The following is a 26217-nucleotide window of genomic DNA, read 5'->3' as shown; positions in this document are numbered from 1 at the left end:
CCAACTCTATATTGTCAATAAGACATAAATAGAATGGCCACGTGACACGAATACCTTACAGTTACTGCCAGAAATGTTTTCCCAAGTTCAAAAGGAAAAACGTGGCCGATTCAGCTTGCAGACTTTGGGGATTAACAAATGCCAAATATGCACCACACATCAGCAGCATAAACCAGTACTTCAGGTGCTGGAGAGGAGAGACGGCCACAACACTTCTCTATTAATCCTCATCATCTTCATTATTTTCAGTTGCTCTTAGTCCCAGCTCATGGATCATTATTTTGTACCTTGAGTAGCAAAAACCATGTTACACTTCAATTTAACTCACTTAGGAGTAACACAGGTGAACCTCTAGGATCAGACTCTCTTCTCCAACAGAAGAAATAAAAAACAGAGATCAAGGGAAAATGGTGAATGGCAAAACCATTTCCTAGGTTCACACCAGTCTGTAGCACGAGGGATAAGCTGAAATCTGCTGCACTTTGATTTGGCTTCCAGCAGCACCCAGGGTCACAAAAAAATACAAAAATATGAGGAAAATCCTATCTGTTGTAACTGTGGCCACAGCCTCAGTACCAGCATGGACTGATCTGTGCTGCCTGTACACTCCTGGTGGGAGAAACCACCTGGAAACAGCCAAATCTACAAGTTAGAAGCTCTGACTTGCAATGCAAGATGCCAATGAAAAACCTGAGTAAAACTGTAATTGTGATTGAAGCTCTATTTAAATACACTTCCTTTCACAAAATAGAGATTTATATGCATAATTTTCCAAACAAAAAGGGTATTTGTGATAGGCTTCCTAAAATAGACACATTATTCCTATTAAATCATACAAGTACCTCTATTAACGAGAAAAGCATAATTACTTATGAAAATTTCCTGAGCGCACAACAAAAACTGATTAATACTTGATTAAAGTTAGACTTTAAACAAAGCATTATCCTTACTCCACACTGTCAGCATCACAAAAGCATTCAGAGCTCCTTCAGAGTTGGCTGCACAGCAAGTGTAATTGCCAGCATCCTGCAGGAACACGGGCGTTATCTGGAGTCCTCCAGACTCGAGGAGAACGAAGCGAGGAATCTGCACCAAGCCACTGGCTAAGATCTGCTCTCCTGAAACACACGAGGGGGAAGCAGCATGATTAGTGTCAGGTGGGCTCAAGGATCAGGCACTGCAATTCCAACTCTTCCAAAATGTTACATCCTGCCCGGGCACCTGCTCCCAACAGCCCCACAGCAAACTCGCTGCTCATGGGATAGGGGAAGGGGGAAAGAGGCTCTGAATGGATCTACAGGATCTCAGCGACAGGAATGGAGAGGAAAATGTGGATTACAGCTCTTCTACAAGTTAATAACTGGCTACCTTTCTTCCAGGAGATGGCAGGTCGGGGAGCCCCTGAAACTTCGCAGGTCAGCACTGCAGTCATCCCCTCGGTGACTGTGGTGTCCTCTGGGGGCTGGATAAAGGCTGGTTTGATGTCTAGAATAAAAAATTCAAACACGCTCAGTGCATCAGCTCTCAGAAAGATCCTTTAACTATTATCATGGACTACTTTGCATCCACTTTTATAGAGCTGATCATGGAGAAGGACATGAGCATAAGACATGAAAACCTTTCAGCAGTGACTGTAACCTTTTCTTATTCATCTCCCAGGAATTGTCTAATCCTGTTTATTACCTACACAGAAAATAAAAATCTATCAGTGCTTGTACCTGTACAAGTAAGATGGGTTAAAGAGAAAGGAAGATAAAGCTCAAAATGAGTGTTTGGGGGGAACTTGAGAAATCTAGATAAACAAAACTATTTTCCTTCATCTTCATAACAGTCCTTTAGGATGAAAGGCAACTTGAGAAAGGCATTAACTTTGAAACTTAAATGTCAGCCAAAAGAATTTAGAACCTGAGCCTTATCCAAGATATTTTCTAAGTTTCTTTCTCTCTTATTTTCCCCCAGTTGCATTTTATTGCAGTTTTTTTCCTGCAGTTTCCTAGATCTATATTGAACTGGGGCTGATTTATTTTCTGAGGCCAGTAGGAATTCTGGTTGGTATGTGCAAACTGCTCTTGGGCTAAAAATCAGCTTCCTGAAGAGAAGTTTAATATTACAGAAATGACTGTTAATAATCACTTTAAAAAGAGACTACTAGGATTTGTAATTCTTCCACAGAGAAGCATGCACGTCATTAACAAAACCATTTAATCTGACTTTTCGGCCAAAAAAGACATTTAACTTGAACTTTCTTTCTTTTCCCCAACTAAATGCAGTTGGGGACAAAGGCATATAAAATGATAGCATGCACAATCATGAAGCAGTAGCTCAACTTCAGGATAGAATTACATTAGAGTGGAAATATGAAAGAAAGATAAAAGTACTTCACAATTAATCTTTCTTTTTTTTTTTCCTTTTCACTAAGACCTCTTTTTTGCTGTGTGGAATAGATGAGTTCACCTCAGCCTCTCCTGATGTCATGGAGAGCTTTTCCACAGGCTTCAGCAGATTGTGCTGAGGCCACAGGGGCATTTTGGGTTTCCTTACAGCTGGGGCAGCTACACTTGACTAGAAATCAGGGCTCTGTGGGTCAAACTACAGCAGCTCAGACAAATGTGGTGGGTGTGGGGTCACCTACAGGGATGACACCTCCTGCACCCCGTGCCACCACTCCTCACTCACTGGTCACATCCAGGTAGGTGTAGGTCTGGATCTCCCCAGCTTGGTTGCTGGCGAAGCACTGGAAGATGCCGGCGTCCTGGGGCCGCAGCGCGTGGATCCGCAGCCCCCCGCTCAGCAGCACCTTGTACCGGGGGTTCTCCAGCCTGCTCAGGGGAACTGAGTCCTTGTACCACACCAGGGTGGGGATGGGAACACCTATTCCAACAAATAAATCGCTATTAGTCTTTGCAAAGCACTGTCATGGTCACATCCCTGTTTTCCCATCTTTCTATGCCAATTATTTATATTTTTTCCGAGCTGCTTTAATAAATGAAGGCTACATCTCACATTATCAATGGTAATAACACACTACAGGACACAAGGGAATAAAGCCAGCAAACACTGAAGGAGGAATGTTGAGAAAACATGTTATCGAATTACTTTCTTCACTCAATCATATTTCATGCTACTACAAAATAGGATTTGGAGCAATTTCATGTGGAAAGCCAGAATCATGCTCCTTAAACAGCAGCACTGTGGCAATACAGCCACTCTGTAAGACCGTTCTATCCCAAATAACATTCCTCTGTGCTACTGTAGCTAAGATAGCTAAAATACAAAGGAAATGGCAAATTACACATGAAAAATGAAGTGCTCACATGGCTGTACTTGAATCCCAATTTAGCAGCTTGGTTTGAGCCAATGTACAAGCAACATGTTGCCAACAACGGGATAGCTTTAAATTATTATTATTTTTATTCAGTCTCAAGCTTCACCTGTTGTTTGAAAAAAGCAGGCATAAAGTGAAATAAAATTCCTAGCCTAGATAAAACTTACAGTCCCATTTATTCCTGTTTTCTTTCATGTGCATGTTCCACAAACTCTGACACAGTTATTTCACACATATTTTTGTTGCTGTCATGTCCCTGTCAGCTGGGATGAAGTGGCTGTAAATTTATTATACACAAATAATGTAGGATTCTCTTTTCCTCAAGAGATGTCAGGGGCCTAGAACAGTCTCAGACAGCTGTTCTCATCCCACTGCTCATATCAGACAATGTTTTATCTTGACATCCCAGAAATCCCTACTGGATCAAATGCTGGGGGTTCTCTGCAGAGATCAGAATTGAGGCAGGTATTTTATTACGTGATTAGAAAATCACTGAGTAATTAAGATTGGAAAAGACCTCCAAGATCATTCCCTTCCTGAGCACCTCTCCAATGTCTGATCACCCTTTCTGGGAAGAAATTCTTCCTGATGTCCAACCTCACCCTCCCCTGGCACAGCTTAAGACCATTTCCTTTCATCCTGCCCGTTGGTCCCTGGGAGCAGAGCCTGACCCCCATCTCACTACAACCTCACCTCAGGGAGTTGTGGAGAGCAAGAAGGTCCCCTCTGATCCTCCTTTACTCCAGGCTGAGCCCCACCAGCTCCCTCAGCTGCTCTTCACAGGATTTACACTTCAGACCCTTCCCCGGACACGTTCCAGCCCCTCAATGTCCTTCCTGAACCGAGGGCCCAGAACTGGACACAGCACTCGGGGTGTTTTTGAACACACTTCACTTAAAACTTCAGACCTACACAACCTCTTGTAATAAGGTAAGAGACCATGAACTTAAATTCATGGGTGAGTGAAATTTGCCCAAATAGAAAAAAACAGTTTCACCAAAGCACAGAGGATGGGATGTCACTGATGAACTGAGCATCTGCAGACAACGAATTTCACTGCAATGCTGGCAGTCACTTGATGTTCTGAGAGCTAAAGTGCCATGGGAAGATCTATATAATCATCATTATAATTTTAAAACTCCCAAAATTAAATACTACTGTGTTATACTTCCATTCATATCTTCTCTCAGTGTACTTATTCTCTTTATACAGACAAAAGCTGTATTAACTCTGGAAAGAATGTACAAACAATGTATGGAAATGACTAAAAAACAACATCCAATTGCTGTTGTTACTTTTATAAACACATATCATTTACTTCAATCACCTCTGATGCTTTTGTTCTGCTGATAAAATAAAATGTACTCATAATGCAGATAATCATCTCAGGAAGAAACCCACTATGTAGAGTGCATTGTCTGATAGAGAATAGACGTGGTGTAGGAGCTTGCAATAGGCATAATTTAAATTTCATACAACAGCCCATATACAGAATTAGCGTAAATTTCAATGTTCACAATTCTCGGTGAGAGTGTTATTCATCTCTTGAAAATCCTCCTGGGCAAATACAAATTATCACTGAGTAATGAAGAAACAGATGATGCAAAATGGAATAGTTCTCTTGATGCTGAGAAGCCTGGAAATGATTTCAAGTTTAAATAATAGCAACTCCATTTTCCCACACATTAGACTTGATAGGCACCGAGGAAATAATGAAATCCTGCATTCAGAACACTCAAACCTTTAACACTGGTGTCATTCCATAAATCCCATTCTACTAACAGTATTGGCAAACCTTCTAATCCTATAATCACTGTGAGATACACCTTCCTATCACCAACTCAGCTGACAAACCGAATATTACCATCTCTATTTCTCTACTTTTCAGTTACGGGTATCTTCCTCCACTCAAAGTTATGAGTCTGAATAATAGGATCTTATCTGAGCACTCTGACGCCTGTCAGCAGCATTCATTTGGGCTTTACTGATCTTCCCACAGAGATTTGTCTGCCAAGTTGTACACACGCTCTCTTCTAATTTTGCTACCTGTTTGGTTGTAAAAATGGTTAAAACCCAGCTTCTCTTCCTCTTCTACTCACCCCACAACCTTTCCTCTCCACACACCCCCAAAGGAATTTTGCTTCTTTTCTTCTCTAAACAACTGGTGAAAAAATTATGAAGAGAACACACCTTATAGACCTTTTGCACTCTACCTTTCCAGCAGTATCAGCCTGACCCTGCAGCTTGAGAGGTGAGAGTGGCCTAAAGAACTGGCAATAATAAATAAAATAACCTTCTTTCTCAGTTGTGTGCAGCACTATTCATTTTTCACAGATAAATTAATCTAGTGTCAGGGGGAGGAAGGGAAGGCAGGAAACAGAGATGTTGGTTCTGGCTTTGCCACTTCTGTAACCTTGGGCAAATCACTTACGGAACCCGAGGCTCAGCTCCCTCCATCTGTGAAACAGCTGCTTGACTCTCTGCCAAATTTAACTTAAGAACCTCGATGAAAGGCTCAGGATATTCACTGTGTCATCTTTGTTATTTATTTTTTAGCACCTCCTCTAGATCCCAGTGAGCTACTGGGGAATCCCCAAAGCCTCTCTTCCATCTACTTCTCTAAACAGGTAGAACTGAAGTCCAATTAACTGCATTCCCCAGACACCACCACCACTGCCTGCAGCTCTAAACTTTCCACAAGCAAGTAAGAAAGAGCATTTAAAGGGAAGCCATTGAACATTCAGGGTGCATCAGCCACTGCTGGAAGATAAACAGCAGAGCCTGGTTCCTGTGGCCTGATACACTGAAACTCCATTACAGGGAGCAGGGAGCTGGTCGGTGCAAGTTGCAATTTTATTTACCGTTAATCTCTGCTTATACTGTGAAATTAATCTGTCTCTCACACATTCATAGTGCACGAAGTCTTGGCAAATGGGCTTTGTGCACAGAACCTGATGGGCCTGGGGGAAATACAATCTGTCTTCCTTTTATAGCAAAGGTAGAGGGCAGCTCCGCAGTTTCCCCAGTGCTTCATTCTCTCAGCTCAGAGCAGGAAGGCAGCAACCTTCATTTGCCATCTTTAAGTGCTGGCAATTGCCAGATTTGTGTAATAATGGATCAAAACTCCTCTATGTCCTGCCCCTTGTAAGTCTGTGTTATAGATACTCAGCAAAATAATCCACAAGGAAAGAGGTTCTCATGCTCCTGCACCACATGCATCAGCAAATCAGATGTGCACTACAAGAGCTGAGCAGAAATAATTAGTTTTGTCTATAAAGGATTCCTGTATCTCCATTGAGAATGGTTATGAGTGCCCCATCAACCCCCTTGGGAACTAAACTGCTCAAAGCAAGAGTTAGGGTAAAGGAAGAGCTGAAGTCAAACTCAGGTCTCCCTGATTCCTCCAGGTTTTGGGTTGGGTTGTCTTGTTTTTTTGGTTTTTTTAAATCCATGAAAAACATTTGAGACAGCAGATTGGTTCCTGGGGAACTCCACTGACAGCAGGTCCTGCTGTGTTTTGCTTAAAGAGCTATTAATTAATAAGAAGACATTGTCTCTTATCATCTGATAGTTTCATTTCCATAAGAGCTTTTTGTAAGAGATCTCATCATAGGCTTCTGAAATTCCAAATCAGCAGAGCACCCTTAACACACACTTTCTTATCACACAGTTTGCAAAGATTCCTTCTAGAATAGCAGTGCTGACTCCTTCCTACATAAAACAGGGAGAAAAATGCTTGAATCGTATTGGCAATAACATAATCATGCAGTAAAAACATCTTCATTGGCTCTGATTTAGAGAAAGGCATCACACAAGTAAGCTGTTAGTTAGGTTTGGGTGCTTTTTAAATCAAGGATGTGATCTTTTTCCCTAAGGATTTCATGGCATTTTATGTGTGTTGCTTCTTAAACTCAGCACCAGGGAAATTGAGAAAAAAATGTTCAGTCCCTTGCCAGAGTCACGTAGAAATTTGGTGACTTTGAGAATCCTGCTCTAAACACATCATGATAATATCTCCTACCTTACCAGAGTGCTGAAATAGGTGGTGATTGCATTTCTGTGCAACTCTACTTGAAACATCATTTTATTTAGGTGGAATTCTAGACACTGGAAGCCTTTTATAATAACAAACCACCTGCCAATTAAAAACCACATTTATAAGTTCTCCTGCAGATTTCATAACTACATTCAGATGTCAGAGTTACTGACATTTCTATTCAGTATAAAAGTTCTCTTAGTTTTAGAAGAAAGAGCAGTGGAACTATTGAAAATAATGACTGCTAGCATTGCAAATAATGGGTTCCATAACCATGCTTTTCCCTCAGTCCATTTTCTGGCTCTAGATTTTCAAATCTCTTGTCTAGTGACAACTCTGAAGCACAGGCAGGGTCCCAGAGTGACAGGAGCAGGACTTGTGCTCCCCATAGACAAACATCAACGTGCCAGCATTATTCCAAACTAAAATAAATCACAAGAACTGCTCAACTCTCCAAGGGGAAAGGCCACCCCTCTTCCTTTCATATGGGACCTGTGATAATCAGCAATAACACAGACTTCTAGACATTAAAAGCTTACAAAGATGGTTTGTATAAGATGATGTCTTCAAGACTGGACATGCACATGCCATCAATCCAGGTTGGAACACTTTTGCAGACTCACCCATGGCCTGGCACAGGATGTCCACGTCCTTCTCCACCTCAGCCAAAATCACATTCTGGGGTTCAGCCGTAAAATAGGGAGGTTCTTGAGGATGGGGAAAGCAAACAAAAGTCAGCAAGCAGAGCCACAGCAAAATGAAAAACAGGTGCTGATTAAAAAAAATATTCATCACAGAATCTCTCCACAAGTATTTGATATAGGGGGTTACAAACAGTTTAGTTTGTCCAAGGTTTGTCTATTTGGAGGGGAGGTTTTTTTTGCTAGTAAAAGCATCATAAAAAAAAAAAGCTGACAAGTTTTGCTATGCTGAGTATGAATTCCAGAGCTGAGTCAATGGAAGGTAAAGATTTAGGGGTTTGCGCTGCAAATTGATACTCAGAGCAGGGGCTACTTTTCATTTTACAGGACTGAATCATGGAACATGTTAATTCTTTGCTTAGAAAGGCCCTCCCAAGAGGTTTATAAAGGTTTATGTTTGCAATGTAGCATTTTATAGGATAGTTTGCTTCAGTATCTAAAGTGCATTTCACCTCAGCAAGGCATGAAGCACCTCGAATAAAGTGCCATAGCATGTCAGAGAGTCGACATCAGAGGACAAGTGCAGCATAATTAAAAGAAATTCCTCTCAACTGTTTTATTTTGTGAAAGCAAACAGATTTAATGCTTTAATTGAAGTTATAGTAATAATCATAAAAATCCCCACTTTATCATTAGGGCTAAAGAAAAGATATTAGATGTTTAATTAAACAAAGACCAGACTGCAGAAATTGCAGAGTTTGCTGGCATGTAACTCCTTCTTCTATGCAGCATAAAATTGAAGAGCATCATGTCAAAGTCCCAGAGGCACTAAGGTTGCAGTTATTATCATGGTAACTAAAGACTGTCATAGTCTGTTCAATGCAATTATCATCTGAGTACTGTTTTTAGAAGGATTTTACTTGATTATAAGTACAGTTCTCTTGTAGCATAACCAAACGCACTGGTAAGTTTTAGAAAACACAGAAAAGGCAAGGTAAGTAGCTTATAAAACAGAGTTATTTTATTTCCATTTTAAGGAAACTGAGTATGTTTTAAAATACGTGGGAAGCTACAACATCCAAGTTCAGCTGAGCTGACCTGCTCTTAAAACTCTTCACCAAACATGTCTGGAAAAAAAGACTTGTGGTTATATTATTTCTAGGGCATCAGCATTTTAGTAAATAAAATCAAAATCATATAAATTTATCCTGCAAAATCTTGTTGCTACCTGCAGCATAGCAAGTGTGGCTGTCACTGCACAGGGGTGACATCAGGAGGCACCAGGTCAGAACAGAAACTCCCATTTCCCAGCACTTCTTCCCTCTCACTACAATAAAATTCTTGCTTGGGTGTACAGAACTGGGGTCTCATTTGAGCACCAATGGATATTACAATTCTGTATTCATTCCAAATAAAGCCAATCAATATTGGTCTTCAGCACGCCATGCAGGGGAGGAGGGGAGGTTGCAAACAGCCTGGAATAATTGTTTACCCAGCAAAACCAATAAAAACAAGCCACCTGATTTATTATATTCTAATAATATACATGTATTAACATTATTGATCCTCACTGCCTAAATATAAAGCTATTAATAAACATGCATAATAAGCTGTGATTTATTGCATATGATCTCATGCGTTAATCTCAACAACAAATTGAAAAGCTGAACATTTAATTGAAATTCACTGATGGCACACGCTTTGACATGTTTGATCAGCTAAGTTGCTGAGTCCTCTGCAATTCATCTAAGTCCATGTTTTCACTCCGAGTACACTTCTTCCTCTCATGCCATCCTCCAAATCCTGCCTGATGTTTTCCTTGCAGTCCATTTCTCAGGATGTTAACTTTTTAATTTCCAAACTTTCAGCCTCCTGTCCTTATCTATGTGTCCAGTCTGTGGCCAGACACGTCAGTGTCCACACGTCCATCTCTCAGAGTAAAATTTGAATCTTTCACTCGGTGGCAATTTGATGTGATCGTGGGGTGAGGACAAACCAGCACTGGTCCAAGAGAGCATCCAGACATTCCCTTCTAAGTCTGGGCTTCTTCTGTGAATGTCTCTTCAGTCAGTGAGGTTCAAAGTTTATCTTCTGCTTAGGGAGCTCCTGACTGCACCTTTCCTTTTATAAAGGACTCTGCCCTTAATGGGCCAATCTCTAAACTTGGCAACCTTCAGCCACCAGGTCTCAAACTTTCTCCTGGATCAGCAACATACTCACACACCAGTGATAAATTTGCAGATTTATCTTCACTGTGGGCCTTCAGTCTGGCTGCAAAGCACTTAGTGTGACCTCAAAGATGCTCGTGGTTCCATGACCTCTGTTTATGTGCTGCTGCTGCTGCACAGTTCCTGCAGTTACACGTGACATATTTACACAGTCGTCTTTCCCTCTGTCCCTCCCAAAATCCTAACCTGCAATCTGTGCTCCATCCTTTAAATCCCACACAGGCTATTATGTCACCCTGAAAGAAACTTCTGACATTAAGGGATGCTTAGGTGAGCAGGTATCAAGCAATGAATTACGTGACAAAGAACCTGAAGTCAGTGACAACTGTCACTTAGCAAACGGGATGTGATGTTATAAAAGGAAGACTCACATCAGCTTTTTCTGAAAGAAGCAGGGAGAAACAGAAGCAGACAAGACAGAAAAAGAGCAGGAGCAGCAGAAAGATGCAATCTAAAGGCCAGAGGCAGACCCCAGAGGAGTTTTGGTGCCAAAAGATTTGATTTCCAGTCTTGAAGCCCAGACTCACCTTTTCCCCTAGAGTAAAGCCTGCTGGAACTCTGTTCTCACAGCCACTCCAGCAGCTAGAAGCTCTGCCAAATACTACACCTGACACAGAGACAACAGCTGCCCACAGATGAGTTAGATCCCATTCTTGAAAGATAAGCACTGACACAGAAAACCTTCCAGAAGCTACTCTGCAATTTATGGCCTGTACTGACTAGAGATTGAGACAAGCCTGGGTGGGATGAAAAGGCTAATTCATAAGGGATTTCTGGAAGATCCAGAATAGCACATGGACAACACTGCTGTGGCGATCCTAACATATGTGGAAAATTAGCCTCGGTGGTGCAAGGAATGAGGGAAACAGAACTCTTGGTGTAGGGACACCCCTAGGGTTTTGAGGCAAATAAAAGAGTGATTTCACACAGAACCACAGAATGGGTGGGGTTGGAAGTGACCCATGGAGGTCATCCAGACCAATCCCTCCCCTAAAGCTGGTTCATCCAGGGCAGGCTGCAAGTGGGTTTTAACATCTCCAGAGAATGACACTACACAACCTCTTTGGACAGCCTCTTCCAGTGCTCTGTCACCCTCCAAGTAAAGAAGTTTAAAATTTCCATGCAATTGTGCAGCTTTTGCACATCCATGTGCCATTCACCAGCAGGATGGATGCTCTAAAGGTCCTGTGGATTCAACAGAACTCAGGCTGTGGAGGAAACAGCTCCAGTTACAGGTGCTAGACAACTGAAACCTCAGCTCCTCACTTTTCAGAGGTGTCAGATATGTCATCTGCACACCAGGTTTTGTGCCCGAGGGCCTGAGTGCCCAGCATTAACTGCAAGGGAGAAATTCAGAGTATCTGAATGTAGGTTACAGAGCACCTGATGAATGACTGTCAGAAAGAAGCCATAAAAATGCAGCACTATTTATAGGGGTCAGATGGCATTCTGAGGGGGCATTCTGGCTGGCAGTATATATGATGCCACTGCATATTTATAAGGCTTGGTTTGAATCACACAGCCTGAATTTAACATTTATTGTTGTAGGCAATAATCATGTGCTGAAATTTAATACATGTGGCAAAATTATAATGTCTTCCAAAGTCTATAACATACCAGACATAAGTCCCCACACACAGCAATTTTCAGGCATGACAGTAATCTGTCGGTATCAGGTCAAACATTTCAATTTTTTGGCAATTATAGAATCACAATAGTTAGAACAGGAAAGGACCCAATACTCCAAGTTCACCCTGCTGGCATTGTGGCATGTGGCAACGAGAGGGGCCACAGCTCACATTAGGCTGAAAGAAACAGATACGGCATTGTTCGGATATTGTATTGGTGTTCGACTGATCTTCACTAAAATGTCAAGTACAGGCAAGGGGGGAAAAGAGTATTTGAATATAAATACATGCTTATAATAGTTGTTGAGGCTTTGGGGGGTTTTTTGCACTCCAGATATCACCGGAAAGATGTGTCTCAGAAAAGCCCTTGGGAGCCCACACAATTTGATCCTGTTCTAACTTTCCTGTGCAGAGTTACATGGTCACTGATTTTAACATTCAAAAGATAGCAGTCAGCATCCATTACATACCCTTCAAGCTGCATTGGAGATGTGTGACCTAATCCTAGATACACACATGAAAGTCAGAAAGAACAGAGAAAACCCTAGGGGCTCCTCCGAAGCCGAAATTCCTGCATCTCTCAGAAATTCAGGCCTGCATATTTAAGAGGAAAATCAAGCCTTCAACATGGAAGCGTTCCTCCAGCATTACCATAAACTAATTTATTTGGTGGATATCTTCTAAAGGAAGAGGAACTGGAAGCTTGACAGCCCCTTGTAGGTACAAAGTCTGTAGCTGCAGACAGGAGATCAGACTGACCATGCTGGGAGAGAAGCCCCATTGTGGATGCAGGTACAGCAGGCTCCTCTCGGAGCAGGAATTTTCTTTGCATGAGTATCAGGTTAAAACAGAGAGAGATGAAAAGATCTGTGTGGTTTCTTGCTACTACCCCTACTGCGAGCTGCAGCCTGTGTGTTCTGAAATAACAGCCTGCGGAACACAGGTCCTGTCTGCAGGGCTGAAAGGAGGAAGAACTTCTCAGGAATGCCAGAGACAGAGCTGGGCTGCCCAGAAGTCTCACTACTTTCCTGTGGGATAGGTCCTGCTGCATTTGGGCCCAAGGCAGCAAGACTATGCCAGTCTCAGAATCTCTGAGGCTTTACAAATCAAAAGCTGTCAATATTCCTTTCCTTTGAGCCCAAACTGTGATTAGGCGAGTCCGAAGACACTTCGTATTATAGCTTCCCTGAAAACTTATTATTTTCTTACACAGTAGATGAACACAGTCATCAGGATCCTCTCTTAAGCGCCACACATGAAAAATTCTTTCCACTGCTTTCAAAGACAGCATCTGCAGTGTTTCAAAGTGTCTAAGCTGGAGCCACAAGAGCTGCTGTTTCCAGAGGTCTGAGCACGAGGCACTGAGATGCTCGTAGCTACAGAAGGAAATAACTTCTGCTCTGGCAATTCTATACACACTCAATGCAAATTCCTGAGCAGCCACAGTGCACAAGGAAGACCCTTCAGCATCTGGACACTACTGGAGAACAGGGAGGGAGAAACAGCCCCACAGTCCATGTTAGAGCCCAGCCAGATGGGCCCTTCATGCCAACACTGGAATTTTCCCGATGTGTTCCCGAATCCCATGGTCCCACAGAGCTGGATTCTCTTTTAATGTAGTTCTCTGAGCACAAAAATGATCCAAAAGAAGGGAAGCCCTCTACTCTGACTCTGTTTTATTTCTTTATATTCCTTTGGACAGACTAACAAGGCTTCAACCCTCAGTTCTGTACAACCCCTCATCATGCCAGGCCCTTCTGTTTTTCTCCTAATTTTGTTCAGGTTTTACTTTATGACTACATTTAATTTAAAGAGCAGTTTGGATTTCAGTGGAAGAGTTTTTTTCCCCATTTTCTTAAGCTCCTAAAATTAATAATTTCCTGTAGAACAGTCACTTAAGAAATGACTATTGCCATTTGTCACTAACAAAACTTGCAGAAGTGGAGCAAAAGAATTTAAGATTATCTCAGCTTTCAAATTGGTTTGTTCATGGGAAGACTCTTTAAATTACTTAATCTTCAAACTGTTAGTGATAAAACAAATGTGCTCTTATCTAATCTGCAACAAATCTTTCCCAAACTGTTACTCTGCCAAGCGAGGAACATGATACCCTTTAAAAATTTATAACAACTGCAGCTAATAAAACCGAGGTTTGGAACCACCTCAGTTTATCTTTCCTGGAACAATATGAAGATGTCAGGAAGCTCTTTGCCACATTCAGAAGAAAATTGCAGCAGCACACAACTAGAGGATTTTCTTCTTGTTTATGCAGCACTACTCTAATATACTGGACATTCAGGTTTTTCAAATATTATTGTGATTTTAATTTACAGAGATGTACACTCAGAAACATCCAGAAAAACTTCTGAGATAATACTGTAGGTCACAAATAGTGAAACTTAGTACGAAGGCATCTGCTCAACAAACTACTACCTTCTACTAGAGCTCTAGTCACCATCAGAGCCACACTCAAATTGTGCTGCTTCTCTTTGCTGGGAAAGTCAAAGACTGATGTATTTGGAAAAAAGCTTTGATTAACTCAGTGCTTGTGACATCTTTGATGCATCCTTTTATTGCTACCCCTACTCCACCTGTTGACAACAAAATATTTTTCTCTATTGATCCACAGAAGCTCTCACAGCCATGCTATTGAGGGCCTGCATTTGATTTCTCCCATTTTGAAAACAAACCTCTTCTTTTAAGACAATTTCCTTTTTCTGTTAGTCAAGTCCCCTCATTAAATCCACACTGTGTTATTCTCCCAAGAAGTACAGCTCATTATCAGCTCCCAATCTACACATACACACTACAAATATTTTATGCATGCAAATGGACAAGCATTCCTGATTCTCTCTAAGTACTGCCCCCACGGACTAGGAGAGATACACTGCAGAAAGCCTTAGGTTTGAATCTTGTCTGCACTTTCCTCTAGAACCTGTCCCTTGACTAATTAAATGACAGCCAGATCCATCCAAGAATTCTAAAGCTGAATATAAGTTATGCATTAAATACTAATCCTTTGATTTGGCTCCCTGTTTAGAATTAGAGATCCATCTTGCAGCTCAAGAAACTCATAAATAAAGAAATCTATCAGGCTTTGCTGACACATTGAGTAAACACCTGCATCTGAAGTGTCGTGTTCCATCAGAAGGAAATAAAAGTAATTGGTAACCAATTTGTTTCTGCTTTCTTTCATCTGCTTGTTCTTATCTACAGACCTTTTCATAACTTCATTCCCTGACAGCCTCCTAAAACTGGATAAGAAATAAATAACACATTTAAAAATAAGAGAGTAGGTAAGCTACTAAAGCACTGCTAGTTTAATATGATTCCCCAGTGATTATTTTTCAGTTTTATGGTAACTGTATTTAAGAATCTTTCACATTAACCAAGAGGCTGCTTTAAGTTGCATTAGGCTGGATCTGACATCATAGCAACAAAGGCAAACCAGCTAAAATAAAATCTTATGAATAAGAAAGAGTTTCAACAAAACCTATAAATAAGTGAAATCCATCTCTGCTCCTTAAAGGGAAGGTAATAACTCTAAGAAACAGAGGGCAAGGAAAAAGACTGGAACCAAATTTTGTCCAGCAGGTACTAAATATAACAGACACACAGTGCTACAGATGAATCTGGAATGGAGCTCTGCAGAGGGAAGAGCTGCTTTCTCACTTAACAGCAACTACTACAAATTGCTTTAGCAGAATACAGATCATACAGCAGTCTTTAAAACTGTGTTTTCAGAAGGCTTAAAGATGTAGAGAATTGTGGGCTGCATTCCCTCTGCAAAGCTCCGGGAGCACACGGGCCCGAACCCTGAGAAGCACCGGGACTGGTGGCATCGCTACCAGTCTACAACCTCCCCCAGGCACTCCTGCAGATAAAAGCTTGACTTTACACAATCAGCTCTGGCTAAAAACATCTCAGTGTCCCTAGTCTAAAACACCTCTTTTAGACTAAAAGTCCTAAACCACTCCACGCTGTGTGCACTCTGCTAACAGGCAGAATTCCATCTGATCACAACATGCCAGGAGCCATCATTTCCAAATTCTAACCTCCTCCCTACAAGCAGCACTTGGAGAGGTGGTGGTTGTGGAAACAGGCAAGGAAAGGGCAGCAATATCCCCTTTTAAAGTGTTAATTCCAAAGTTTCCTTGGGAATTGAAGGTCCAGCAAACAGAGCTGCTTTAATGGCATTTCCTTCCCCGTCCTGTTGCCTCAGCAGTGCTCTGTGCCTGCAGAACGTCCTTGGCCTCTGACTGGCACTTGCAGCACACGAGGCACAGGAGTGCTCCTAAAAGCCTTCTTTCAAAAATACAGGCACTTGACATATGAAAACTAGATGTAAGCAAGCCAGGAGTTAATCAGGATTTAATGCACCTAAAAGCCAGGATAGGGAAGCTGTCCATTAAGGATTTTAGTACTGTATTTCTCAAAATTCCCATTAAATGTATAGTTTCAGGGGGGATTCACAATTACAGCAGTGTTTAAAAAAATCTATTTGATGAATTTATATTAGCGGGGAAGAACAGCTGAATTAATTTGGAAGATAACCCTCCTTCACCTCCTTTGTTCTGTTCTCTGAAGAAAGGTTCAAATGCAAGGTCAATGAAATATTAAGATATCAATTTTATTTCCTATTAGATCTCAGCCTAGAGCCTTTTTTACTAAAAAACACATTGCCTTGAGAATTACCCAATATAGAAAGGAAAGCTTTTGCTCTTGCTGGTTCCTCTGTGCTCTCTCCGAGTTTGGCTTCACAGAAGTACATCCCCACATCAGCAGAGGTTGGGTTGGTGATAGTGAGGCGTCTCCCAAAGCTGCTGATGCCACTGGTGATCTTGATTCCATTCCTTTTCCAGGTCACACTCAGCCTCTCAAGAGGTCTGCCAAGAAACACAAGAATAAAATCGTAAACCACATATATATTACAGCATAATCTGTGTGTGTATATATATATTTATACACATGAGGAATATCATATTACAGATTATAAAACTTCTTTAAGTCTTCCTCTATCCCCAAAACACACTGGTAGAAAGTAAATGCATATATAACTTCTGCACATCAAGGACTACAGACTACTCAAGTGGCATTATGCAAGTACAGCTAATTGATACAGCAATAGAACTTAAGTGCTAATAATTTGATTTCTCCAAGCAAAAGGAGTAAATACTGCTATGGGAATCAGCTGCATGGGAAGTGCTTTCATTACAACTCAATTACCAAAACAATATTAATCATATCAAGAACATCTCTGCCCTCAGAGGGGAAAGTAAATCAGTTGGTCTTATCACCCGAGGACTTCAACTATTCACTTCCACTGAAATTCAAAGCTATTCAAGGCCAGATTAGATGGAAACATAGGAGGAATGCTGTGAATTCTATATTACAGTGCATTATGAACAGCTGAGCAATAATCACTGCAAAATGAGAGTGCCTGAAAGAAATTACTTCATAGAAGATCCTCACTAAGTTTATTTACTGGGAAGCATCAACTGTTCAACAGTATCACCTCTGTTGTTGATAGGCAACAGCTGAAATACTAACCCTCACCATAATTTTTTCCTTAAGATAATGCCTGTTGCTTGAACAGCACTTCTTTTCCTTTCCATGTGAGGACAAGGCAGGAAAGCACTCCTGCCTGCATCCTCATTTGGCCAGAAAAATCAATAGGTTTAATTCAGTAATATTGGATAAACAAGATCATTCATAAGGTTGCTCTGAAGAGCAAGTATCCTGCTTCAACCTCCAAATTAATAATAAAAAAAATGAAAATAAAATCGCTTGTCCTTCTTTGGAATAGACAGAGAGTCACACTGAGAGCTGGGGAGCTGTTCCCATACCTGGCGTTGGCCACGCACTCCAGGGTAGCCTCGCTGCTCCCCGACACCACGCTGGTGTTGTGCGGGCGGACGACGATGGCAGGAGCCGCGGTGTCCGAGGGGCTGGTGGCACCTGCAGGGGCACAGACACACCTGGTGAGGCTCCTGTGAGAGCCAGGACTGTGACAGTGAGGATGCCCCGTTCCAGGCACCGCTGCAAACGTCACCCTTCAGCCTCACCACGGGTTTGCATCTCCAGCGGGGCCATTCCCGTTGCTGCTCCCTGCACTGCTCCAAACCCCACAGCTCCCAAGAACTGGCCCCTGCCCTCCATCTGGGAATATTCTCAAAGACAGAGCAAATAAATTAAGCATCCTAAAGGTTTTCTATTGTTGAGCACTTTTATTTTTATCAAACACTTGCTGACTTATATTTTTAAGACCTTTTCATGTTTTGTTTAATCTTACCCCTTCCATACCATTTCAAAAGAGTCTGCCAATACTCATGTTAGTTCTTTAAAAAGAATTTTACACACTGGGGAACAAATATAAAATTAACAAAGCAGCATATCACAGCAACTTCAATCCCCTTTTCTTATCAGGAAAGTAAATAACCCAAATATGTTACTCTTTTGTGAGGCTTCATACTGTAAATAATTTAGCTTATGCAACAGTCAGCAGACACTTAAAAAATCGTAAAAAGGCAGCTTGTAAATTTTCTCTGTATGCATTTAGTAAGTGAATTAAAATACCCATGTATTCATAGGTACTTTGCTTCAAGCAACTCATTTGGGAAAGAAAAATTAGCAATTTTTTAGCTTGAATAACAGAGTAATAAAATTTTCAAAGATACAGAAACCAATAAACAAATTACAGGGAAAAGTAATGAAAATAAAATGAAACTGATGGAAAAGCAAGCCAGTTCATCAAATGTTTTCTGCACAAGAGGCTACTCCATGCCCATTAAGCAGAATGGGAAATTGAGAAATGCAAGGTATGAACCCTAAAATTTGAAGTAGTTCCCTAAAGAACAGAAAATAAACAGATTCTTTGCTTAGATCATACTCAGCATGCCAAAACCACTTGACATTGGATTTCACTTTCTGGAAAGACAATAGCTTTGGTGATGGGGCTCAGAAAGTTCACAAGGTTAGCAGACTTCTCTCTGACAAATCTTTTACCTTTTGATGTTTTTCTAGTTGACAGCAGCTAGTGTAGTACAGGAGATGGAAGCGTGGAGCATCCTTTTAAAATTTTAAGAATACCACCCACACTTCTGAATAAATTCAAGTATTCAAGAATAGCACTTAAAGTGTAAGCACACATTTATTTGTTCCCCTAATTATGCTCTGTCAACCTGACACAGCATCTCTATGCAACACACACGGGATCTCAAAACACAAGCTGTTAGTGGATTTTACACCTCCTCGTCAACAGTCCTGGAAATACGATGCCATCAGGTAGCAAATCTATTTTCTAAGATTTCCATATAGGTATTCATGGCAGAAATTTTCCAGATAGTAATTAAAAAAACCAAACAAAACACCAGAAAACAAGAGCTGATCAGATTAGAAGCTTGTTACTGATGAGAAGAAATAACCTCAGCATCACTGTTCCCCACCACTTCTGCTCAAGGTGAAGGTTTACAACAGTGAATGCTGAAAGATCAACAAGCCAGTGACTAATTTGGCAGTAATCATTCCTTATCTCCATCTGGAAGAGAGGAAAACTACGTGTTTGACTTATCAGCTCCCCACCAAAACCAGACAAAGAGGAGAAGTCAGCTTTGTCTTCACCCCCATCACCCCACATGAGTGGCCCTGTGTGCACCCAGCAGATAAGAAAGGAAATAAATGTGCACTTTCCCCCTCCTGCAGCCAGGAAAAGGGTGATTTCTTGCACTTTCTTACTGACTGTAACAAGAATCTAAACAAAGCATGTGCTTATTTTTAATTTGTACCATCCCTGAAACAAATCTGTTAAAAGTAGGCTGCTGCTAAAGGCTGTGAGTGAACTGATACTGCTGTGAGACAGAGGGCTCATGAAAATGGTCAGAACTTGGATTCCCAGGAATCCACTTGCAAAGGTCAGCTATGGACATAACAAACATATACAGAAAGCTACCAAATTTCCAAGTATTACCTAAACACTATGGAGGGAGCACGAATATTCCTATTTCATATTCAAAACCAGTTTAATTTTCCCTTTGCAGCACTAAGAAATCCCTTCCCATAACTCACTCTGACCCCAATCCTGCCAAATCAAACTCCACAGGGACATTCCCAGGGCTCCCTTTGCAGAGGACAGTTTGCAGCTTTGGTTTATGGCTAATTGCAACACCAAAGAAGGATCTTAGTTTTTATTTAGAGTAAAAATCTCAACAGGGCTGTAACTTGGGACCTGTGCCTGCCTCATCCTTTCAAAACTTCACCCATTTGTAAGAAATCCACAGGCTGGAGTGTCAGAGCAGCAACACTGGAGATAAGCAACATTGGGGATTTTGTTTGGATGATGGGATGTGGCAGATCAGCTTTCCATCAGGCTGGGGAAGGCAGAGAGTTTTCAAACAATCAGATAATGAACAGCTACCCAGACTTCCCAAGTTTCTCATCCTGCCTGTCAATAAAGCCACTCCATCCTTCTCCTGCCTCCTCATGCACCACACAGATGTGATTTTACTTGACTGATGCTACACGAAAATCCAATGCAGAATGTCATTGTTAGTAAACAGACATTTTCTTTAAAAATGACTTTGTCGAAAACAATTGGATTTTTCTCCTTTTCACTGTTCCTTTTTTTACTTCATCAGACTTTTTGTTGCCTGAGCTTTCTAGGATTCTGCTGTTTCTGGCTTTTCATCACCTCTTCTTTTCCTCCTCCCCCCCTCAGCTTCTCTGCTCCCATCTGTGGCCATTTCCCTCCCTTTTCCATCCCATGGACCTCTACACATTTCACACTATCTAAGAACTGCTCAACTTCCAATGTATCCTTTAATTGAATGATTGAACTTCAGCTTCTCTGAAGAAAATATTTATTAAGGACACTGAAATGGGGGAGCAATACAAATGCACACGGGAACAGAGCTACAGTAGGATGAATCCACTAATAGGGAACCACCATTCCCAGCTATATTCTATCTTTTTGGAAAGAAAAGGCTTTCTTTCCTTTTCATCTGCTTTCTGAACCCTCCTCTCAGCTAAAAAAGCAAAGCAACATTAGGGAAAAACACTGACCCCAGAGCTGCAGCCAGGGGATGCCTCACTATTACACGTAGTAAATCTGGGTGGAACCTGTGGGAAGCTGCAGAGACAAGGCTGAGTGACACTGAAAAACACTTAAGGGATGTGCTCTTAATCTGATTTTATCCCTTAATAGATGACTGGACAGAAGGACTGCCACAGGCAGAGTCCTAATCCAACAGGGACTGCTCTCCAAAAGAGCTCACGCTGCTTTATTTTCCTTTCTATCCATTTTAGCCACTGCACTCCCAGTGTTTCCAATCTCCCCTTTGCTTCTGAACTTTCTCATTTATCACTGTCTGAGCCATTACCAGGATCTACAAGGGCTCAGTACTTGCAGGGCTTTCAGGACTGACCCCAAACAGTCTTTGAGGCAGGACTGTGGGAACACCAAAGGCCTGGACTCAGGACAGGAGGGAGTTTTTCTTCCAGTCCTCCAGTGGTTGCCATCCCAGCTGCTTGTGAAGCAGTTGGTGAACTGCTGCCATTCACAGCCCAAGATATTAAGGTAAATTGGCATTGATATAATGTTTTCCATATTAAACTTTTGTTTGGTTATTTTTTTTTAAGAGCCAAAAAAAGAAAAAAAAAAAATGAGGCAAGAGAAAATGGAAAGAGATGATCTGAGGTTTTTCCATCCCTTTGAACATAAACTCCTCTCCAGACTGTGGAATTCAGGAATCTGGCAATCCCCCACAAAGCAGAGATAAATTGAGAGAAGAAGAAAGAATGAACAACTTTTGCACGGTCTGTTTGTTTTTATCACCTGTGGCTGTGTATGGCCACACATCTCTGAGCCTGCTGAACTTCCCCCTCCCTCCTCCTGCCTGACCAGGAATGAAAGCCATCCAAGGCCTCTGTAACACTGAATTTTTTAAGTACCGATGAGCTGTAGAATTTTAATTTGTTATTTAAATAGAATAATTATGTACACTGCCCTATCATCTCTGGAAAGACAGTGTTTTTATCTCTGTACATGTATTGACACATAAGGTACAGGGAACTTTAAATATTGTCATTTACTGTTTATAAAGATCACAGACTTTATCAAAGCCACTTCAGTGCTTAATTTTCCCAACAGAACTGAAATCTCACCCAGGCCGGGTGGCTGGAGATACAATAGGTTCCCTCCCCTTCAGAAATGCATAAACATTAAGTTCTTCCCCAGATTTTACATTATGACATGCAAAGTTTATCTATGCCTGTATTTGCAGTGCAGAATATTAAGTGTATTACTTCAATGGGTGCTCAAATTCATGTGCCAGAGATATGAGGTAAGCCAGCCTCAACAGAAACTGAGAGAAAGAGTTTCTCTCCTGAAAAGAAGTAATAGTTTGAGTTCAGGCTTGAGCACAACTATAAGGTTTAGTTTTGAGGCTGGTTTATAGGTCCCAACCCTCTGAAGAAGCTTAATCCAAACAAGGTGACCACGAGCAGGAGGAAGGGGGAGGATTATCCAAATAATCCAGAGCCTGGAATGTGAGGTTGGCTGCTCCTCATCCCTACCCTCACTGTAAATTACTGCAATTACTGCTCAATGTCCAGCTTGCAGGGAAGAAGGGATCCCCCACAGGAATCAGTACCCAAAAATAAATTTACTTCTTCGTATTATGAAATTTGTCTATGCGAAAAAAATGGTTCACAGAAGAGATCACCTTCTGCCCTCAAGCTAATAAGAAATTGAGTACTTAAACAGAACTTTGAAACCATTTATAAGTTATCCTGGGAGAAAATTAGTAGAAAACTTTCACCATAAACTTCCCACAGACTTCCAGGCTTGCACTGGATGCAGAAATGCCTTGGTAATTACTATGCAGGATACATGCAAAGCTTCATTTTATCAAATTATGGACACCTCTATTAGAAAAAAGCAGGATTGGAGATAAGAGGCCAACACAAATTGCAAAAATATTACATATGGCATAACATTATGGCATCAGGAATGTGCAATCTCTGCCTGTGACACAGAATATGAGAAAAGAGGAGAAATGACAATCACAGGGTATCTCAAGATTGCTCGAGGGAGAGAGAGGGGGGAAAAAAAAGACCTTACAAATACAAACTGCCTAATGGAACACACTCCCCGTTCCCAGGTACAGCCTGCAGATGGTTTGAATTATGAACCCAGAGTGGATTAATGCCCCTTTCCCTCTCCAGTACAAGACACACAACAGGAATTGGATCCTGATCAATAATAGATTAATTTCTCTTCCCCTTCAGAGCAAAAGATGCACAACAGGAATTGGAGCTCGATCAACAGAAAAGCAAATGCTGACAACCACCTGCAGGTACCAGAGAGAAACATTATGCAAATAATGAAAAGAAAGTGTGTTCTCAATCATAAACCTCTGTCCCAACCCATGTCTATTGGTTCTCTGCTTATTAGAGTGATTATTAAGAGCTGATAAAATAAAAGCACATTAAGATAATCAAAGTTACTATTTCAGTTTCCCACTTTGACTCTAGCAAGGACTATTTATTTTCAAGGAAAGGGAAATACGATGCTGCTGTCACTGCACAGGTCTCTGCTCAGATTTCTAGACCTAAAGAAAAATAACAGAGACTTTCCTGTGATGGTTCTTGGTCACATTTATTTAGTTGGATGAAGAACATAAAAACTCCAGATGGATTTTTTTGGAGTCAACATTACACATTTATAAAATAATTAGCAAACTAATGGTGAAGAGCTGGTGTATGAAGAATTATGACTTTTCAGTACCCAAGGATGTCTTAAGACTCCTCAAACATGTGAACAGTAACATAATTTACTTAACTTTTGAGAAACTAGACTGTAGACTTACAAAAGTAAATAAGGAGCAACATAAAAACTTAATTTTGTGGATCAAATTTATAGGGAAGAAACAGCCTAGTTGTTTGATTTAATCACAGCAAGTGAAATCTTATACATCCAGCCCTCGTCTTGAACCAGACATCAGACATCACAACATATGAATAAAACACCAGATATGAAAAAGATTTACAAAACTCAAGCAAAACAAGTGAATGATCTAGGCTGGTTGTATTTATTTACACTCTTGTCACTGTGACTAAGCTCTGTCCACATCAGAACAAACACAGAGCAGGATGCATTTCCACTGCAAGCAAAATTTAAAAGAAAAATAAAATAATAAAACTCAGAACAATATACAGCAAGTAGATCACAAGTTAAAGATCCAGAGTATGAGGAGGGATATGGTAAAGGAGCAATTAGAAAAGATTGCATCAGCACCTGTTGAGGAAGCCTTGCAATAAATTCATTTTGCCTGAATTGCCCATAAAGGCTGAGAACCTTCCCCTCCTTCCTTTTCCATCCACCTCTCCTGGGCAGTGTGGTTGTCTGAATATGTCATAATGATAATTCTGGTGCATTTAACTTTGAAAAACTAAGTTACCCACAGAAATTAACCCATAAAAATGTGTGATTTAGCCAGACCAGATCCTTTTTTGGTTGGAAAGCTTCCTAAAGCTTCTCTGTTCAATCTGTTACAAACACTCCTAATTTCCAGCTTAAACAGCCAATGTACTCCATTAGCTCTCCTGCCAGAGCTGTCCTTTAGCTTGAAGAGCTGCTCTCTCTCTCTGTGATGTTTACATCCTAAAGCATTTACAGAACACAATCCTATCCTTTCACAATCTTCATTTTACTAAGTTAAACAAGCAAAACTTTTCTTGCCTGGAAGGATTCACTGAAAAAACACACAAACAAAAGATGAGGAGCAAAGGTAAAAAAAACAAGCCAGCATCACACTATAAATGTCTCCAAATGTTTAAACAAACAACAGCCACGTTTCAAACAGCTTTTTTCCACCCCCCCCTTTGTAGGGAATTGCACACAGGCTGCAAGTGCTGTTAGTTGCAGCCCTAGGGAAAGATTAATGGAGAACTCAGCTCTAGCCACAAGACGATTTATACCCCTTTGTGTGTAGATACTCCAGTAAAGAGGAGATTTATATATTTTATTGGATAAAACTGAGTCTAAAATACAGGTTGAAAAGGTCTAAAACCTTATAGAGAGTTCCTAGGGTCTACTCCTGGGCACAGTGGGAGGCTGGGGCCTAAATACAGTTGATTTAAAGATGGAAAAATGTATTTCTGTAACCAACAAAGTGTCCCAGGAGAGGCAGCAAGGCCAGGATGGTCCATGGTGACACAATCTCTCCATCCTGTCTTCCACCAGTTCTGCTCTGAAGACAGGGACAGGGGTGGGAAATGTGGATTTTCTTAGTTTTCCTCTCTTTCTATGGGCCATTAAGTGCAGGTGACCCAGCAACTGCTGTTCGGGGGGTGAATCCCTCTCTTTTCTACTTCCTGAGGGCTACAGACCCACTTTTTATTATAGGACTACCTCAGAAATAGATTTCTAGCATTGTCCCATGTAGTTTTAAGGAAATTAAACCACTGCTTAGTTACACAGCTCCCTGTGAATCAGCAGCTAAATTCAAAAGCAGACCAAATTTCTGCTCAAACACTCTGAAATTCCCTTCTCACAACTCCTCATGCAAAAAGAGCAATTTGGAAGTTCAGTCTCTGTCACTGACCTGACCTTCCCCCATGCACAGTGAGGGGCTTCTTTCTGCCTGGAAACTTATCATCCAGCACATCATTAGAGCTTTTAACATGAAAAAATATATAGCCTCAAGCTATTCCAGCTAAAGAACACTCAGGTGGCTTTCCAATTCACCAGATAGCTTTAATACCGGCTATATAAGCGGATAGAGTGTGTAATCTTATTCAACAGCAGTTAAAAGGGGGAAAAATATCCATGGTCTGGCAGTGGAATCTATTAGCCTCAGAGTCATCTTCAAAGGGATGCAGGAGGCAAAAGGCAGAGCAGCTGCACTGCAGCCAGGACCCACAGCCTTTGGCTTCCCATGGAATCACAGAATTCCAGAATGGTTTGGGTGGGGAGAGACCTTAAAGCCCATCTCATTCCACCCTGTGCTGTGGGCAGGGCCACCTTCCATTATCCCAGGGTGCTCCAAGCCCTGTCCAACCTGGCCCTGGACACTTCCAGGGATGGGGCAGCTTCTGTGGGCAACCTGTGCCAGGGCCTCCTCACCCCCACACGGAAGGATTTCTCCCCAGTATCCCATCTAACCCTGACCTCTGGCAGTTTAGAGCCATTCCCCCTTGTCCTGTTGCTCCAAGTCCTTGTCCAAAGCCCCTTTTCAGCTCTCTTGGAGCCCCTTTTGGCACTGGAAGATGCTCCAATGTCTCTCCAGCATCTTCTCCGCTCCAGGCTGAACAACCTCAGATCTCTCCCAAAACATGCCAGTGTTTAAGAAGACTTAAAAAT

General features: G+C 41.4%; 1 protein-coding gene across 1 annotated transcript in view; it reads right to left on the bottom strand.

Moving 5' to 3' along the window:
* Positions 1-26217, bottom strand: part of SDK1 (sidekick cell adhesion molecule 1) — a 381963-nt gene that overhangs the window by 132378 nt on the left and 223368 nt on the right. The window contains exons 6-11 of the mRNA XM_082292298.1: positions 17705-17816; positions 16554-16744; positions 7985-8068; positions 2677-2871; positions 1369-1485; positions 951-1118 (exon numbers count right to left, since the gene is read on the bottom strand). Coding sequence (XP_082148424.1) covers positions 951-1118; positions 1369-1485; positions 2677-2871; positions 7985-8068; positions 16554-16744; positions 17705-17816 — 867 coding nt within the window. The remainder of the gene's footprint in view (positions 1-950; positions 1119-1368; positions 1486-2676; positions 2872-7984; positions 8069-16553; positions 16745-17704; positions 17817-26217) is intronic.

The sequence above is a fragment of the Coloeus monedula genome (assembly GCF_965178545.1).
Source record: "Coloeus monedula genome assembly, chromosome: 16".
Taxonomy (NCBI): domain Eukaryota; kingdom Metazoa; phylum Chordata; class Aves; order Passeriformes; family Corvidae; genus Coloeus; species Coloeus monedula.
This window is presented reverse-complemented; position numbering and strand designations above follow the sequence as displayed.